This window comes from Carya illinoinensis, chromosome 14 (assembly GCF_018687715.1).
Source record: "Carya illinoinensis cultivar Pawnee chromosome 14, C.illinoinensisPawnee_v1, whole genome shotgun sequence".
NCBI lineage: Eukaryota > Viridiplantae > Streptophyta > Magnoliopsida > Fagales > Juglandaceae > Carya > Carya illinoinensis.
In genome coordinates this window covers 33,561,855-33,578,045 of record NC_056765.1, presented here as the reverse complement: position 1 = coordinate 33,578,045, position 16,191 = coordinate 33,561,855, and the positions used below count along the sequence as shown (strand labels likewise).

General features: G+C 37.4%; 1 protein-coding gene across 1 annotated transcript; it reads left to right on the top strand.

The window, feature by feature from the left end:
- The first annotated feature begins 13,709 nt into the window (after positions 1 to 13,709).
- LOC122293350 (arabinogalactan protein 13-like) lies at positions 13,710 to 14,471 on the top strand. Its single transcript, XM_043101904.1, has one exon. It carries the CDS (start codon positions 13,847 to 13,849, stop codon positions 14,024 to 14,026), a length of 180 nt encoding a protein of 59 aa, XP_042957838.1. The 5' UTR covers positions 13,710 to 13,846; the 3' UTR covers positions 14,027 to 14,471.
- Positions 14,472 to 16,191: the final 1,720 nt, after the last annotated feature.

Genomic DNA, 16,191 nt, shown 5'->3' with positions numbered 1-16,191 from the left:
TTTAATGTCACGTATAGGTTCATCCTGTCATTAATTTCTTTCCATTGAAATTGATAGAATTTACAAAGAGTAGATATTAAAATTGTTTGGTAAAACGTGCTAATTTATATTTTGGAATTGAAAGAAGCTGCATTGCTTTATTTTGGACATGAAAATTCATAGGGATACAAAGGAATCCAACAAAGGGATCTTATAAACTGACGTGGCATAATTTCATTTTTTTTTTTAAACTCTAAGCTTTAGGTGGGGTTTGGATAGTAAGATAAGATGAGATGGTTTTCGATGAAAGTTGAATAAAATATTATTAGAATATTATTTTTTAATATTATTATTATTTTGAGATTTGAAAAAGTTGAATTATTTATTATATTTTATATGAAAATTTATTAAAATTGTAATAATGAGATTATATGGGTTGAGATGGTTTTGGTATCCAAACTAAGCCTTAGATTCTCCCCTTGTTGCTCTTCCTTCACCTCTCTATCCTCCCTTTCCTTTCCCCACCTTTCAATTTCCAGACCTGCACAAACAGCAATTCCATCGCCCACAACTCATCGCCAACAGAAGTCATGAAAGACAACTCACTCATGGAACTCACTCTTCCCCCACTGCCCATCCCTCTGTCTCTCTCTCTCTCTCCTCCCTTTCCCCTCCCCATTTCCCTTTCTAGACCCATCCATGTGACAACTCTCACCGATTGCACTCTCTGACAGCCCTTGCCCTTGTCGACCCTAGGTATCTCTCTCTCTTTATTTCCATATTTGAGTTGCCCTAACTTTCAGATTTTCACAATCAAGTAAAAATTAAGCCTGCTCAGTTGGTGGGTTATGCTTGGATTTGTGTATATATCAAAATTTCCATATAAATCTAATTGGGTTCCACATTTGTGATTGGATTTTTGTATATATCATAATGCAATTTGAGAATAAATGATTAGTTGATTTGTATGAGATATTTGATGATTTGTATTTCAATTTTGATATATACATAAGACCTAATATAGGTGACCATCTACCATCTATGGAGTTTCCGATAACCTTTTTCTAATAATTCAAGCTTGTCTATAGATGCTCTATCCACAGAAACCCCAACACATCTACTCTCTAGTCTATCCACAGAAACCCCAACACATCTGCTCTCTAAATGCTTCTATAATATGCAATGCAATTTAGGATTACACCATGAATGACTAGTGGTTTGTTTGATAGGGTTAGGAATTTCATGATTTGTAATTTAATAAATGATTAGTTGATTTGTATGAGATAATTGATGCTTTGTATAAGTCAATTTTGATATATGCAAAAGACCTAATACAGATCATCATCTACCTTGTCTAAGGAGTTTTCGATAATCTTTTTTTAATAATTCAAACTTATGTATAGATTTTGCCCATAGAAACCCCAACCTATTTGCTCTATAGATGCTTCTATCCATAGAAATTCTCCTTATTAATCTTAGACAAGTTTCCAATGCAAAATATTGCGAACTTACATTTGTGCCTATATTTGTGGCAGCCCACATCTTATACACAATTTGTTGAGTAACACTTTATAGTATAGAATATGTATAAACTCTTCATAAAATCTGGTTTAGCACTTGCTTTGGAATGATCCCCATCCAAATATTTTTTTTTTTGTTTTACTGTTTGCTGGTTCTTGGGCAAACTCCAACCTAGTTGTTTGGTGATTCTTGTGCAAACTCCAACCACCCCCACCAAATAGATAACTTGTAGCACAATGTCAGCTTCAAGCAGTACTGTTAACTCATTCACAGGAAGGTCACAACTAGATACTAAGCATTCTATCATTGTCAGATTGAAGCACAGTTGAAGACGTCAAGAGAGGATTACAGCTGTGGTCGTTGTTTCTTGGGCTGTAAAAATTGACAAATATTCATCATGAATATTGTAGTAAGAGACATGTATTTCCTTAATGAAGTAAATTTATTGCAATCTAATATTTTATTGTGTCATTATTTTGCAGTCTAAAAATTCTTTCAAGTTTTTCAGATGGGTTGATCTTGAGATGCTTGATTATACAAAAATGTTGATTAAGTATCTTCAAGAAGAGAATGAGCAGTTAGCCTCTGTAGCCAACCATATTGATATATTAGTTGAGTAAAAGTTGATGAATCACAAAGTTGAAATGAAAATCAAGGCAATTAGACAGAAGTTAGAGATTATAGAGTTTAGGATAGGCATTTTGTTGTCATGGATATTTATTTTTTGGTGTATTAGTTGCACACCTTTTATTTTGAGTTGTAATGAATGCAATTGTTGACATTGTACTTTGATGTCAAGTATCTAAGACATAATTGTACAAAAATTCCTAATACTTAAATAGAAATGAGATTTTATACTATAGAAGTTGTATACTATTGCTAAATATATTTTCTTGTTTTTGTGAATAACAAAAAAATAGTATATAAATACCAAAAAGTTGTAGACTATATTTGTGCAAATGCTTGTTTTCTTTCAAATGGTCATCTTGTGCATACCTGCCTGCAAGGAGGGCTCCAACTTCGGGGATTGTAAATTTTGATAACGATAGGGACGAGGCCAACGACAACTGCAAACAGAAAAAAAAAATGCTAAGTGGAGGAAACTGTGGGTTAAGGTTGAAGTGCAAAAAAATTAAAAAAAAAAAAGAAAAACAAAGTCACTTACCGGCCGCGAATGGGAGCTCAAGGCGAGAAAGAAAATGAATGGGTGGGGAAGTTTTGGAATGGGAAGAAGTAACAAGATTCCTAGAAAAGAAAACTATTGAACGAGATGGATGAGAATGGTAGAGTTTTTGAGAAGGAAAAATAAAAAGTTGATCACGTCAGTTTGTGGGATCCTTGTGTGTCTGTAGCGATCCTCTTTGGACATTTAGGGGTCAAAGTATATGAAGATGCGCAGAGTAATAACAAGATTTCACTTTCACCTCTCGTATGCATGACACACACACACACACACACACACACATATACACACACACACACACACATGTATATATATGGCATTCATGTATAGGAATCAAACCGAGCTCAACCAAACATCATCCTCGATCCCAACGACCTTTAAAGACTTATCAACTTTTTTGCCCCTTTGGTAAGTAAGATTGAGGGACATTCTCATAAACAATCACAATTAATTTAAGTAGATAAACTTAGTATTGAAATGCATTGATAAAGACTGCCATGGAGACTGTTGTGATTCAAATCTGAATATACAAAAAGTCTCAAAGATTCCCAACACAGAAATCCAATCAAGTATTTTAATATGTCAATGTATATACAGATTCAAATAGAAACTAAATCAAGAATCCCAATATGATAAGATACTAATCAAAGCCGAAACTCAGTTGAGATATACAAATGATAAGATAATGATATCAAGATAACAAGATAAGCAAATAAATCTGTAAAGGAACAAGAAATATGCATGAAAATAAGAAAGAAGAAGATACAAACAGAGATTACGTGGTTCGGCCCTAATGGCCTACATCCACGGCAGGAACAGCCTCAGAAATCACTTTATTGATGAATCTTCAAGGCCAAAATGCCATTGTACAAGATAGAACTACAATCGAGCCAAGAAAAGCCACAAGATTTGGCTTTTCTTTTTCCCTCTCTAAACCCTAGTTCTCTCTTTCACTCGGATTCCCCAAAGCTCTCAGACGGCCACTGTACAAAATGAATCTCACTCTTAACCCTAACACGATAAGCACATATATATACATGAAGTTAAGATCAATCGGACGGCTCTCCTTCATCCCATTCTTTAAGTAAGATGGCACCGTTTAAAGCACTGCCTGAGATGCCATTTAGTGTACTGCTGGGATGTCATTTAGATCACTGCAGGTTCTCATTACTTCATTGATCATATAAGGGCTATTGCTTATCACGTGGATTAATTTCTGCATGAAGATGAGTTAATAACAATTGAAGATAAAATAGTTGACACATTTATCACAATTATCCACCTTGACAATATTTTATTCATGATTCCTATTCTACTCTCATCTTGGTTGTTCCTGCTTTGTCCCTCTACTAAGGGACCCCAACAGTTTTCACATTAATTAAGTTCAGACAGTGTCTGAACTTTGCTAATGGCAAGGACTTAGTCATCATATCTGAGGGATTTTCCTCAGTTGTAATTTTCTCCACTCCAACTTCTTTAGACTCAATTACATCCCTTACAAAGTGAAGCCTAACATCTATATGCTTAGACCTTTCATGATATACTTGATTTTTAGCCAAGTATATTGAACTCTGGTTATCACAATGTACAATTATATTTCCCTTAAAAATACCTAATTCATGTCATATACCATTCAGCCATATGGCTTCCTTTATTGCTTCTGTCATAGCTATATACTCAGCCTCTGTTGTAGACAAGGCTACAACAGATTACAAATTTGACTTCCAACTAATAGCCCCCCCAAAAGCAGTAAAAACCTATCCTGTTAAAGACTTTCTAGTATCCACACTGCCAGCATAATCAGCATCTACAAATCCTTCCAATTCACACCCTTCTTTAACATTATTCCCATATTTCAAACCCAAAACTGTAGTTCCTGAAATGTATCCTAATAGCCACTTAATAGCCTGCCAGTGTGCCTTACCAGGGTTACTCATAAACCTACTAACAACACTGACAGCATAGGTAAGATCAGGTCTTGTACAGACCATTGCATACATCACACTTCCTACCATACTAGCATAAGGTATTTGGTGCATAAACTCCATTTCAGATTCAGTTTGAGGGGCTTGAGTAGTGGACAGCTTGAAATGTTGACCTAGAGGTGTGCTTACAGGTTTAACTTGGTCCATACCAAATCTTTTAAGAATTTTAGATAGATAATTTCTTTGAGATAGAAACAGACATCTCTCTGGTTTATTTCTTATAATATCCATTCCTAAAATTCTACTAGCTGGTCCTAGTTCCTTCATATCAAATTCAGATTTTAACATGCACTTAGACTGTTTAATCAAATCAGGATCTTTACAAGCTACCAACATATCGTCTACATACAGTAACAAATATATTAATATTCCATTAACATCCTTATAATAAACACAACTGTCATAACAGCTTCTTTTAAAATCATTTTCAAGCATGTAAGTATCAAATCTCTTATACCATTGTCTAGGTGATTGTTTTAAGCCGATTTTTTAAGCAAATACACTTGATCAGAGTTAATTTCTTTTGTAAACCCCTCAGGGGGTTGCATGTAAATTACCTCTTCCAATTCTCCATGTAAAAAAGCAGTTTTTACATCCAATTGTTCTAAGTGCAAATCACTATAAGCTATAAAGGATAAAAGCAATCTAATGGAACTATGTTTAATCACAGGAGAGAATATCTCATTAAAATCTATTCCCTCTCTTTGAGTGAAACCTTTAGCCACTAATCTTGCCTTAAACCTAGTTCCTTCTACCCCTGGTATGCCTTCTTTCCTTTTGAAGATCCACTTGGATCCAACCAACTTAAGCCCAGCAGGCTTTGTAACCAAATCCCAAGTTTTATTTTTATTTAAAGACTCTATTTCTTCTTGCATAGCAAGTATCCACTTAGTGGCATCTTGGCTTGCAATGGCTTCTTTATAAGTCCTTGGTTCTTGATAAATGACCTCATCAGCAATAGTCAATGCAAAAGCAGTAAGCTCTGCATGACCATACCTAATGGGAGGTTTTATAGTCCTTTTCTTCCTGTCTCTTACTAACATGTAAGAGTCAGGACCTGGTTTATCTAAGTCCTCTAAAATTAGGTCCTCAGAGTTACTGACTTCCCCAGTATTACTCCCAGTTGAGGTGTTTCTTCTCTCCACCTCAATCTGTACATTTTCCTCTGTATTTCCAGGTCTTTGTTCTATTTCTTTATTCTGTACCCGAGCCATTTGGGATTCATTAAAGATCACATCCCTGCTAATTATACATTTATTTCTACCAGGTGTGTCTATCCATAGCTTATACCCCTTCACTCCCTCAGGGTATCCCACAAAAATGCATTTTAGTGCCCTAGGGTCTAACTTATCAGTTTTTGAATGTGCATAGGCTGTACACCCAAAAATTCTAAGGTAATCATACCTAGGAGGTTTCCCAATCCACATTTCTTGTGGTGTTTTAAAGTCTATGGCAGAAAATGGACACCTATTAATTAAATGGACAGTTGTGGCAGCAGCTTCAGCCCAGAAAGTTTTAGGTAACCCAGCATTTGATAACATGCATCTTACCCTCTCTAGAATGGTCTTGTTCATCCTTTTAGCTAGACCATTCTGTTGAGGTGTTTCCCTAACAGTTTTGTGTCTTAGAATCCCTTCCCTTTGACAGAAATTATTAAACTCTGTTGACAGAAACTCTAACCCATTATCAGTTCTTAAGGTTTTTAATTTTCTGTCTACCTGTTTTTCAACTAAGGATTTCCATTCTTTAAACTTTCCAAAAGTATCACTCTTATGTTTAAGTATGTAAATCCACACCTTTCTAGAGTAATCATCAATGATGGAAAGAAAATAATTCCCTCCACCATGAGAACTTACTCTAGAAGGTCCCCAAAGGTCAGCATGTACATAATCTAGAGTATGAGTAGTCAGATGAGTTGCCCTTTTAAAACTAACCCTTTTAGCCTTTCCATAGACACAGTCTTCACAGAAAGGTAGATTGTCCAAGTCTGCCTCTTTCAACAGACCCTGTTTCTTAAGTTCTAAAAGCCCTCTTTGACTAACATGCCCTAACCTCCTGTGCCAGAGCACAGATTTTTTCTCAACTTCATTATGTACAGGAGATGCTTCCCCTACAGTGGTTTTGCCAATTAAGGTATAAAGGCCATTCTTTATAACCCCTTTCATAATTGTAAGTGAACCTTTTGTGACTCTAAGGACCCCTGATTCAGACTTAAAAGTATAACCTGAGTTATCAAGCATACCAAGAGAAATTAAATTTCTCTTTAGGTCAGGTATAAATCTGACCTCCCTCAAAAGTCTCTCCATCCCATCATGTAGTTTTAGTCTTATACACCCAATACCCATGATTTTACAGGATTTATTATTCCCTAAAATTACATGCCCACCATCCAATTCAGAAAAGTTTTCAAACCAGTCCCTATTAGGACACATGTGGAAAGAACAACCTGAATCTAATATCTACTCACTTTCATGGCCTATATCAGATATATTTAGTACCTCAGCACTATCATACCCATCTAGCACCACTGCTACATCCCCTTCATCTTTGCTCTTGTATCCTATCTTAATTTTCCTATCAGGACAATCTCTTTTGATATGTCCTTCTTTGTGACACAGAAAACATTTTAACTGTTTTCCTTTAGACTTAGACCTATATTTCTTGTTTTCTGTTTTGCCTTTCTTGCTTCTCTTTTCTGGTCTTCCCCTAACAGACAAGCCTTCACCATGTTCTTGTTTGGTATTTTCTTGATTCTATAACTCTCTAGAATGAAGTACAGATTGCACTTCATCTAGAGATATTGCATCTCTACCATACATCATGGTCTCCTTAAGGTTCTGGTATGAGGAGTCCAAAGCACTATGGGCCTTTTGGAGAATGTCCCTCTGGACCTCCATTTTTCCTTCCTCTTTCGAGGAAGAGGCCTTTTTATCACAGATGAGGGCATCCTGCAAGCCCTGCTAGACTAGCAGAGCCCTCATCTTAATTCTCCACAACCCAAAGTCATTTTTTCCAGTAAATTTCTCAACATCAAATTTCGTGGTCCCCATAGAACCTGAGCTCGTGATACCACTTGTTGTGATTCAAATCCGAATATACAAAAAGTCTCAAAGATTCCCAACACAGAAATCCAATTAAGTATTTTAATATGTCAATGTATATACAGATTCAAATAGAAACTAAATCAAGAATCCCAATATGATAAGATACTAATCAAAGCCGAAACTCAGTTGAGATATACAAATGATAAGATAATGATATCAAGATAACAAGATGACAAGATAAGCAAATAAATCTGTAAAGGAACAAGAAATATGCACGAAAATAAGAAAGAAGAAGATACAAACAGAGATTACGTGGTTCGGCCCTAATGGCCTACATCCACGGCAGGAACAGCCTCAGAGATTACTTTATTGATGAATCTTCAAGACCAAAATGCCATTGTACAAGATAGAACTACAATCGAGCCAAGAAAATCCACAAGATTTGGCTTTTCTTTTTCCCTCTCTAAACCCTAGTTCTCTCTTTCACTCGGATTCCCCAAAGCTCTCAGACGGCCACTGTACAAAATGAATCTCACTCTTAACCCTAACACGATAAGCACATATATATACATGAAGTTAAGATCAATCGGACGGCTCTCCTTCATCCCATTCTTTAAGTAAGATGGCACCGTTTAAAGCACTGCGTGAGATGCCGTTTAGTGTACTGCTGGGATGTCGTTTAGATCACTGCAGGTTCTCATTACTTCATTGATCATATAAGGGCTGCTGCTTATCACGTGGATTAATTTCTGCATGAAGATGAGTTAATAACAATTGAAGATAAAATAGTTGACACATTTATCACAGAGACTATTTAATGTGTATCCCTCAACGATTGCAAGTAATAGAATGCATCCATTTGCTCAACCCCTGACTACAAATGACCATCTTAGTTCTTCTTAAAGCCCTTTTCAAATCAGGGAATCGACTCACATTTCTGTCTTCTTTTTGACACCATGTGAACTTGTGCTCTGATTTAGGATTTGAAACCGATATGCTTACAAGTACATGCTAACCATATGTTCTGATTTCCCACTTTCACTAAGTTTTTGGTACAAATTAATTTTCTCTTGACAGTCTATGGATCAAATCTCAAAATAGAAAACAATGTTAAATAGATTCACGACTTGGGGTGTTGGTTAGAATACTCATCCTTCTGAAAAGTATAACCAAGATTATAAGAAGTTTGCATGTTACCGGGCCATGAGTTTTGTGAACTTAGCATGTTTCATGAAGGATTCTTCTTGTGTCACCCAGCCTGCCTAGTTTCAAAGCCTGTAGTAAAATCAAGAAAAGAACTTCCAAGTTTCCCAATGGTCAATTAAGGTCTAGAAAGCAGTGTACACAATTCCTAACGATAAGGACTATATGGATTCATAGAGGGGTCAGATGTGTTTTTGAGAAATGACGGATTTTTTATTTGGAAGTGAGCCATTTTTTTACAACTTGCCCATATATGAACTTATCATAATTGCTAAGTCATGGCTGAGACTAATTTCTGTTAATATATATATATATATAGAAAATCTATTTATCATAATTTTTTTCATTATCTTCTCATTATTTCATGATGTGTATTAAATGATAGGTTCACAAGTGAAACATAATAAATAGTTTCCAATCATCTAATGCCAAATTATGAAATGACAAGAGGATAATGAGAAAATGGATGATGTGTGTAAACACACACTTATGTCACCCTTATGCCATGACAGATTTTAGATAAATATTATTTCTTTAGTTAGATGTAACCATGATCTGAAATACGTACTTCATTGAATCGTTGTCATAAGGCGGCGTATATCTTGCTCTTTGAACTTACTGATTACTTCTTGCGTTAAAAAAATATTGGTGGATTTCCTCATCTTATTCCACCTAAACTCACTCTGTCACTTATGCAATATTTGGATTTTGCAATTGTTGCGGAAAACAAAAAGAAACACAAACCAACTGATTAAGAGTTTGTCTTCCTTTCTCACGCACTTGTGCTCATGTTTCCAAAGATCCATAATATGTAATTTAGACCTTCAGTGACATCATTTCAGATATCATAATCTCTTGAATAGATCATTATCATGGACTTCTAAACTTCATGAACCAAATGAAAGGTTCAAAGATTTGTGTGTGTTCTAAATCCGACTGGATGTAGACTATGCACCAACTTCTTTCTGCCAAAAATTAGGTATCCGTCTCTAACCATACGCAACACAAGAAGTCTCAAGCAGCTGCCATTTCCCTTTCATTTGAATTTTGAACGAAATGCACCTCAAGGTTTCCTCATTCTGGTTTAAAAAGAATTAGATGTTTTAGTGGTTAAACATGGGCGCACTTCTTTTCCTTTTTTTTTTTTTTTTTTTTTTCCCATGAGCCAGGCATGTGATTTGCTACTTTTAAGTTATACTCTTCCTATGCACTTGAGAGATTGTAACGAAGAAGGTTTTATACAGTTGAGAAGTAATTTTGTGCACTTCTTTCCCCAACTCTTAAAAGTCATTTTTAATGATATATATATATATTTTTTAACAATTTAATACCGTTGTTGATTTGAAAAATAATAAGGTAGGACAAGCTACAAATCCGACTCGGTAACATGGAAAAAAATACTAACAACTTGTCAACAACTAACAGAAAATGGACAGAATTGCAACTATACAAAAGGAGGAAGGAGATGACCAGGTCTGTGAACTCAAAGTGTTACAGAGGGAAGTGGAACAACAACTAGAAGAAGAAGAGCTAAAATGGAAGCAGCGGGCCCAGCAACATTGGTTGAAGGATGGGGACAGGAATACACAGTTCTACCACATGCATGCCAACCAAAGGAGGAAAACAAACACAATCAGCCAAATTCTGGACCAGCAGGGTGAAATCCAAAACAAACCAGATCTTATAGCTGGTACCTTCTCTGATTTCTATTTACAGTTGTTCTCAACCTCTAGTCCTGTTGAATTCACTACTTGTCTCCAAGGCATGGAGAAAAAAGTCACCGATGCCATGAATAGCAAACTCCTACTCAATTTTACTGAGGAGGAGGTCTATGATGCTGTCTCACACATGAATCCATTGGGATCCCCAGGTCCCGATGGATTTCCAGCCCAGTTTTATCAAGATCACTGGGATAGCATTGGAAAGGAGACTAGTAATTTTGTTCTTAGAATCCTGAACAAGGGAGACTCTTTAAAAGGGGTCAATGATACTTTTATCACCCTGATTCCAAAGGTTAAGGAGCCCAAAACAATCTCTGATTTTAGGCCAATAAACTTGTGTAATGTTAGCTATAAAATTGTAGCTAAAGTTTTGGCCAATCGGCTGAAGTTAATCCTTCCTGACATCATCTCCTTGAATCAAAGTGCTTTTGTTCCAGGAAGACTCATAACTGACAATGTAGTTGCAGCATACGAGACTCTTCACACAATGAATTCTAAGTTTAAAGGCAAAGCTGGTTTCATGGCCCTCAAGCTTGACATGAGTAAAGCTTATGATAGGGTGGAGTGGAGCTTTCTAAGGGCAGTGATGGAAAAGATGGGTTTTGCAACCCAATGGATCTCCCTCATTATGAACTGTATAACTTCAGTCACCTATTCTATTTTAATTAATAGAGAGGCAGGCCCCTCCTTCACTCCCACAAGAGGTATTAGACAAGGGGACCCCCTGTCCCCTTATCTTTTTATTCTGTGTGCTGAAGCTCTTTCTAATCTATTGAACCAAGCTGAGGTGAAAGGTAGTTTGACAAGCATCCCCATTGGAAGTGGCCCAATCCGAGTGAATCATCTGTTCTTTGCAGATGATAGCCTGCTGTTCTGCAAGGCAAACTCATTAGAGTGGTGTAGAGTGCTTCACATTCTGGAGATCTATGAAACTGCCTCAGGACAGATGCTCAACAAAGAGAAAACCTCTATCTTCTTCAGCAGGAATACCCCCAAGGACATACAGAGTAATATCATTCAGATTTCAGGGATCAAGTCCTCAGACTCTTTTGAAAAGTATTTGGGATTACCAACCCTGCTTGGGAGGTCGAAAGTTGCTGCTTTCCACTCGTTACTTGACAGAATTTGGTCCAGGATTACAAACTGGAAAACCAAGTGGCTTTCAGCAGCAGGCAAGGAAGTCCTTCTTAAGGCTGTGCTCCAAGCCATACCAACCTACACCATGGGTATCTTCCTCCTCCCTATGTCCATTTCAAACAAGCTCAACAAACTCATGAAGAAGTTCTGGTGGGGTTTTAATGAGGATCACTCAAAGATGCAATGGATGAAATGGGATAAGCTAAACCAAGGAAAGACAAAGGGGGGCCTGGGTTTTAGAGATTTCAAAAGCTTCAATTTAGCCATGTTGGCCAAGCAAGGGTGGCGAATTCTAAAGTCACCACAATCCCTACCTGCTCAAATACTAAAACAGAAATATTTCCCTGATGGGAACTTCCTAGGAGCCAATCTGGGTTATAGGCCTTCCCATGTCTGGAGGAGCATTGTAAGTGGAAGGGAGCTACTGAAAGAGGGCCTAGTTTGGAGAATCGGAAACGGTAGGCAAGTCAAGATTTGGGAAGATAGGTGGATTCCTAAGCCACACACCTTCAGAATTCAGTCCAGTAAAGAGGAAAGTGCAGTACAAGTGATGGTGTCTGATCTTTTTAACACGGATTTGAGGAGCTGGAATGAACCTCTCTTGGTTAGACTCTTCTCAGACCAGGAAGTTGACAGCATAAAATCAATACCAATTAGCATGGGGGGTAGAGAAGATCAGCTTGTTTGGTATTACACGAAGAATAGCATTTTCTCTGTAAGGAGTGCATACTTCTTACATAGGGCTATATTAACAAGATCCACAGGAGAACCTTCCAATGGCAGTCTGGAGGATGGTTTTTGGAAAGGTATATGGAAGCTTCCAGTGCCAAATGCAGTTAGAAATTTCATTTGGAGAGCATGTCATGATGCCTTGCCAACAATGGTGAACCTGGTGAGGAGGAAGGTGGTTGAAGAAAGCAGCTGTCCTATCTGTCTCACTGAACCTGAAACATCTGAGCATGTCCTATGGAGCTGTGGGGCAGCCAAAGACATATGGAGCCAAGGCTGTCGACAAGTCCAGAAAATGAGTATTTATAGCTCATCATTTAGGGAGGTATGGGAACACCTATGCAAGTATCTGAAGGATAGTAGCCTCGGGGAAGTGGCCATGATTGCAAAACTAATCTGGAATAGAAGAAATGATTTTGTTTTTGGTAAGGGATTCAGCCACCCAAACCAACTTATCAACAGAGCCAAGAGGGACCTTGATTTGTTCAACCAGATCCAGAGGCAACCGGATGGTGTGCAAGGGACCAAGGACCAGGCAGCTTTCAAGTGGCTTAGACCCCCAAAAGACTGGTATAAGCTGAACTGGGATGCAGCTTTAAGTGACACTCGGGGCCGACTTGGAGTTGGAGGCATTCTCAGAAACAGTGATGGCCAGGTGGTGGGTACTATACAAGCTCAAAGACATTTGAAGTTGGATGCATTCAGTGGTGAAGCATATGCTATGATGGTGTGTGTGAATTTCTGCAGGGAAGTGGGGGTGAACCGTTTCATCCTAGAGGGTGATGCTCTACGGGTGGTTAAGCTACTTAGTGGAGCACAAGAGGACTGGAGCTACGGGGGGCTTATAATTAAGGAAGCCAAGATGCTGCTGAACAGGTTCGCAGAGTGGCATGCAGTCCACACTAGGAGGGAGGGCAATAAAGCAGCCCATGTGTTAGCAAAAGGAGCTTTATCTCTTAATGAGGACGTGTATGATTTTGAAGAAGTACCTCTTTGTGTTCAGCACGTTGTAGCTTCTGATATGTTGTAATATTTTGTTTACAGTAATGAGAACTAGTATCATTTCAAAAAAAAAAAAAAAAAACAAGACAGCAAAAGGTGGGGGACCCCATAAAGTCATTTTTGACAGCTGTATGGCAACAATGGTAAAGCCACCCTGTGTTGTGTTGTGTCATCCCAACGCTCAGACACACACACACTCTCTCTCTCTCTCTGTGGTTAATAAATATCCACAACCCGCTGCCATTGGTTTACATTGCAACTCTTACCATTTCTCTGTTGCCAAAAGGGAACCCGTCTACAAGGAAGGAATTGTAGTGCTTCTTTCACCGAGCATTTGGAGAAATGGAGGCTATGAGGTTTAAGCTATTCGTGATAATGTTGGTGGTGTTGATGGCCATCTCTTCTGTTCAAAAAGCCGCTGCAGCTGAGGCTCCAACGCCTAGCCCAACATCTGAAGCTTTCATCTTTATGCCAACTTTCTTTGCCTCTCTTTCAGCTCTGGCTTTTGGTTTGTTATTCTGAGCTTTTGTGGTCAATGCATTGACCCACGTAGATTGGCTGCATAATGGTTCATTTATCTTTCAACCCATTTTCTCCCTCGCCATCTCCTTCTTTCTGACAAGTAATGTGCTTTTTCGTGACCATGAGACAGTGAGGGGAAGTTGGTTGGGATTTTGTTTTGTTACTTTTTGGGAGGTCCAGGTTAATTTAATTATTGTTGATTATGTTCATCCCATGGTTGGATTTGTTTGGTTGTGATTGATGTGTTTTTTATATTATTGTAATATAAATTTAATTTAATTGTGTAATTTCTTCATTTCTATGGTCAGATTTAGGGTAATAATGAGATCATGAGGAGGGGTATATCATGGCCGGTGGTGGATGGTGGATTTTGGTCTCTTTCATGTAATTTTTCCCCGTTGTATTTGTAATTCATTTGCTGTAATAAATTATATACTTTTCTGTACATTACATTTGTGAAGTAAATATTATCATATGCATTTATATGTAGTGGTATATATATATACTCTGTTGCTGAATTACTCTGTTTTAGTGCCCAGATCCAAATAATCATCAAAACGGAATCCAAATATGTATTCATTTTGTCTCCCAATCTTAGTTCGGGGGATTGATTGATTGGAAAATGAGAGAAACATTTTGCTGGCCAGTTGTTGAGTATCTGTCATGGTTTCCTCCGTCCGAAGTATATGAAACCAAATCAATTCAACCAGTACGTACCAACTTAGAGGGATTCCAACCCAATACCAAGCATTATAAGACTAACTTTTGAGTTTTAGTATACTTTAAAGCAGCCATTTCGTTGGATATGAAGATTCAAAAAGAGCATGAATCATAACCACAAGGGAAAATATTCTTTGTAGAATGATTCAGATTCTGGTTATGGCGACTTCTGACTGTTCTATTGTAAGAAAGCTCCCAATGTCATTCAGTGATGGCTTTTTCTGTTCCCAAATGCGCCACCTACTCTACAACTTCTCTCTTCCTTTATTATTCTATTGATTAGGAAGTGATCAAAATATAAAAATGAAGGGCAAAATAATGAGGATGAACATGATGATAATGACGAGGATGATGATAAATAACATCGCTTTCTTTCTGCACAAACATATTTTGATCCTTCTGAATCTTATTTAAAGGTTGAAAACGGTAATTGCTATAGTCGAAATGTTGGGAAAAATTCTTAAGTAAATGACTTAAGAGAGTGGGCAACACCGGTATGATATGGACAGAATAGATTTAGCTGGTGTGAAAAAGTAAAGGAAAAAATTTGACCTCTTGTTAAAGAAATGTCTCATAAAATTACAAGGCAATTAAGGTAATTTATTGAACTGGAAAGGAGGCCAGAACCAGTAATGATGTCAACCAGACACAGCACATGCTTTATGGGGTCCAATAAAGTTGGGGACCATAAGGAGACAACTAAACCCTCTTTTGTTTAACATTTCAAAAGTTTCACTTATTTGCCTTAATTTCAGGACTTTGGGCTTAATTTGTTTTCTTCTTTTTATTTGCTTTCCCCGTGTCCGCATGCATAGAACAAAGAAGATACTTCCTCCCCTTCTAATTTGCTTTGTTGTGGTCTAAAAATATGTAAACTAGGAGGGAAGATATAAGAAAGATCTTTAGAACCAAAAAAAAAAAAAAAATGAACTAGGCAGATCATGATTCATATCATATGCTTTGCACATGGGGGTCTTATTCTCATATCATAGACAGAACATACATAATCACCAGAAAGGGTGGTTTGATTGCGGTTGCTTTGTCTCTACGCTAATGGTTCAAAGGAATGGGACCCCGCAATTAGTGCCAACCATGTTACTTCGTTCATTTGAATAATTTATGGTTCTTTCTTTCATAGAAGAGATTCGTATCTTTTCTAGAACTTAAGAGCGATCTCATCACTGTTGACATGTATTCCATTTTCATCTTGGTTTTGTAATTAAAATTAAGTACAGTTGGGTTGAATGGTAAAGTGCATGATCGGCGGATATTTGCCTATAAGAAAAGGGGAGGAACAAATTGTTAATACAGTATACTGCAGTAGAAGATGCAGCCCGGTCTTCCAGTGTTTGGAACTCTTGCTGGAGTGGTGCTCAGAGGTAGTCTAGATCATTTCAAGTGCTCCAAGAAAGGAACGCTAAACACGTGCATACCATGTAGATTGT

Excerpts from the sequence above, each read along its gene's own strand:
- LOC122293350 (XM_043101904.1), top strand. The coding sequence starts at position 13,847 with ATGGAGGCTATGAGGTTTAAGCTATTCGTGATAATGTTGGTGGTGTTG.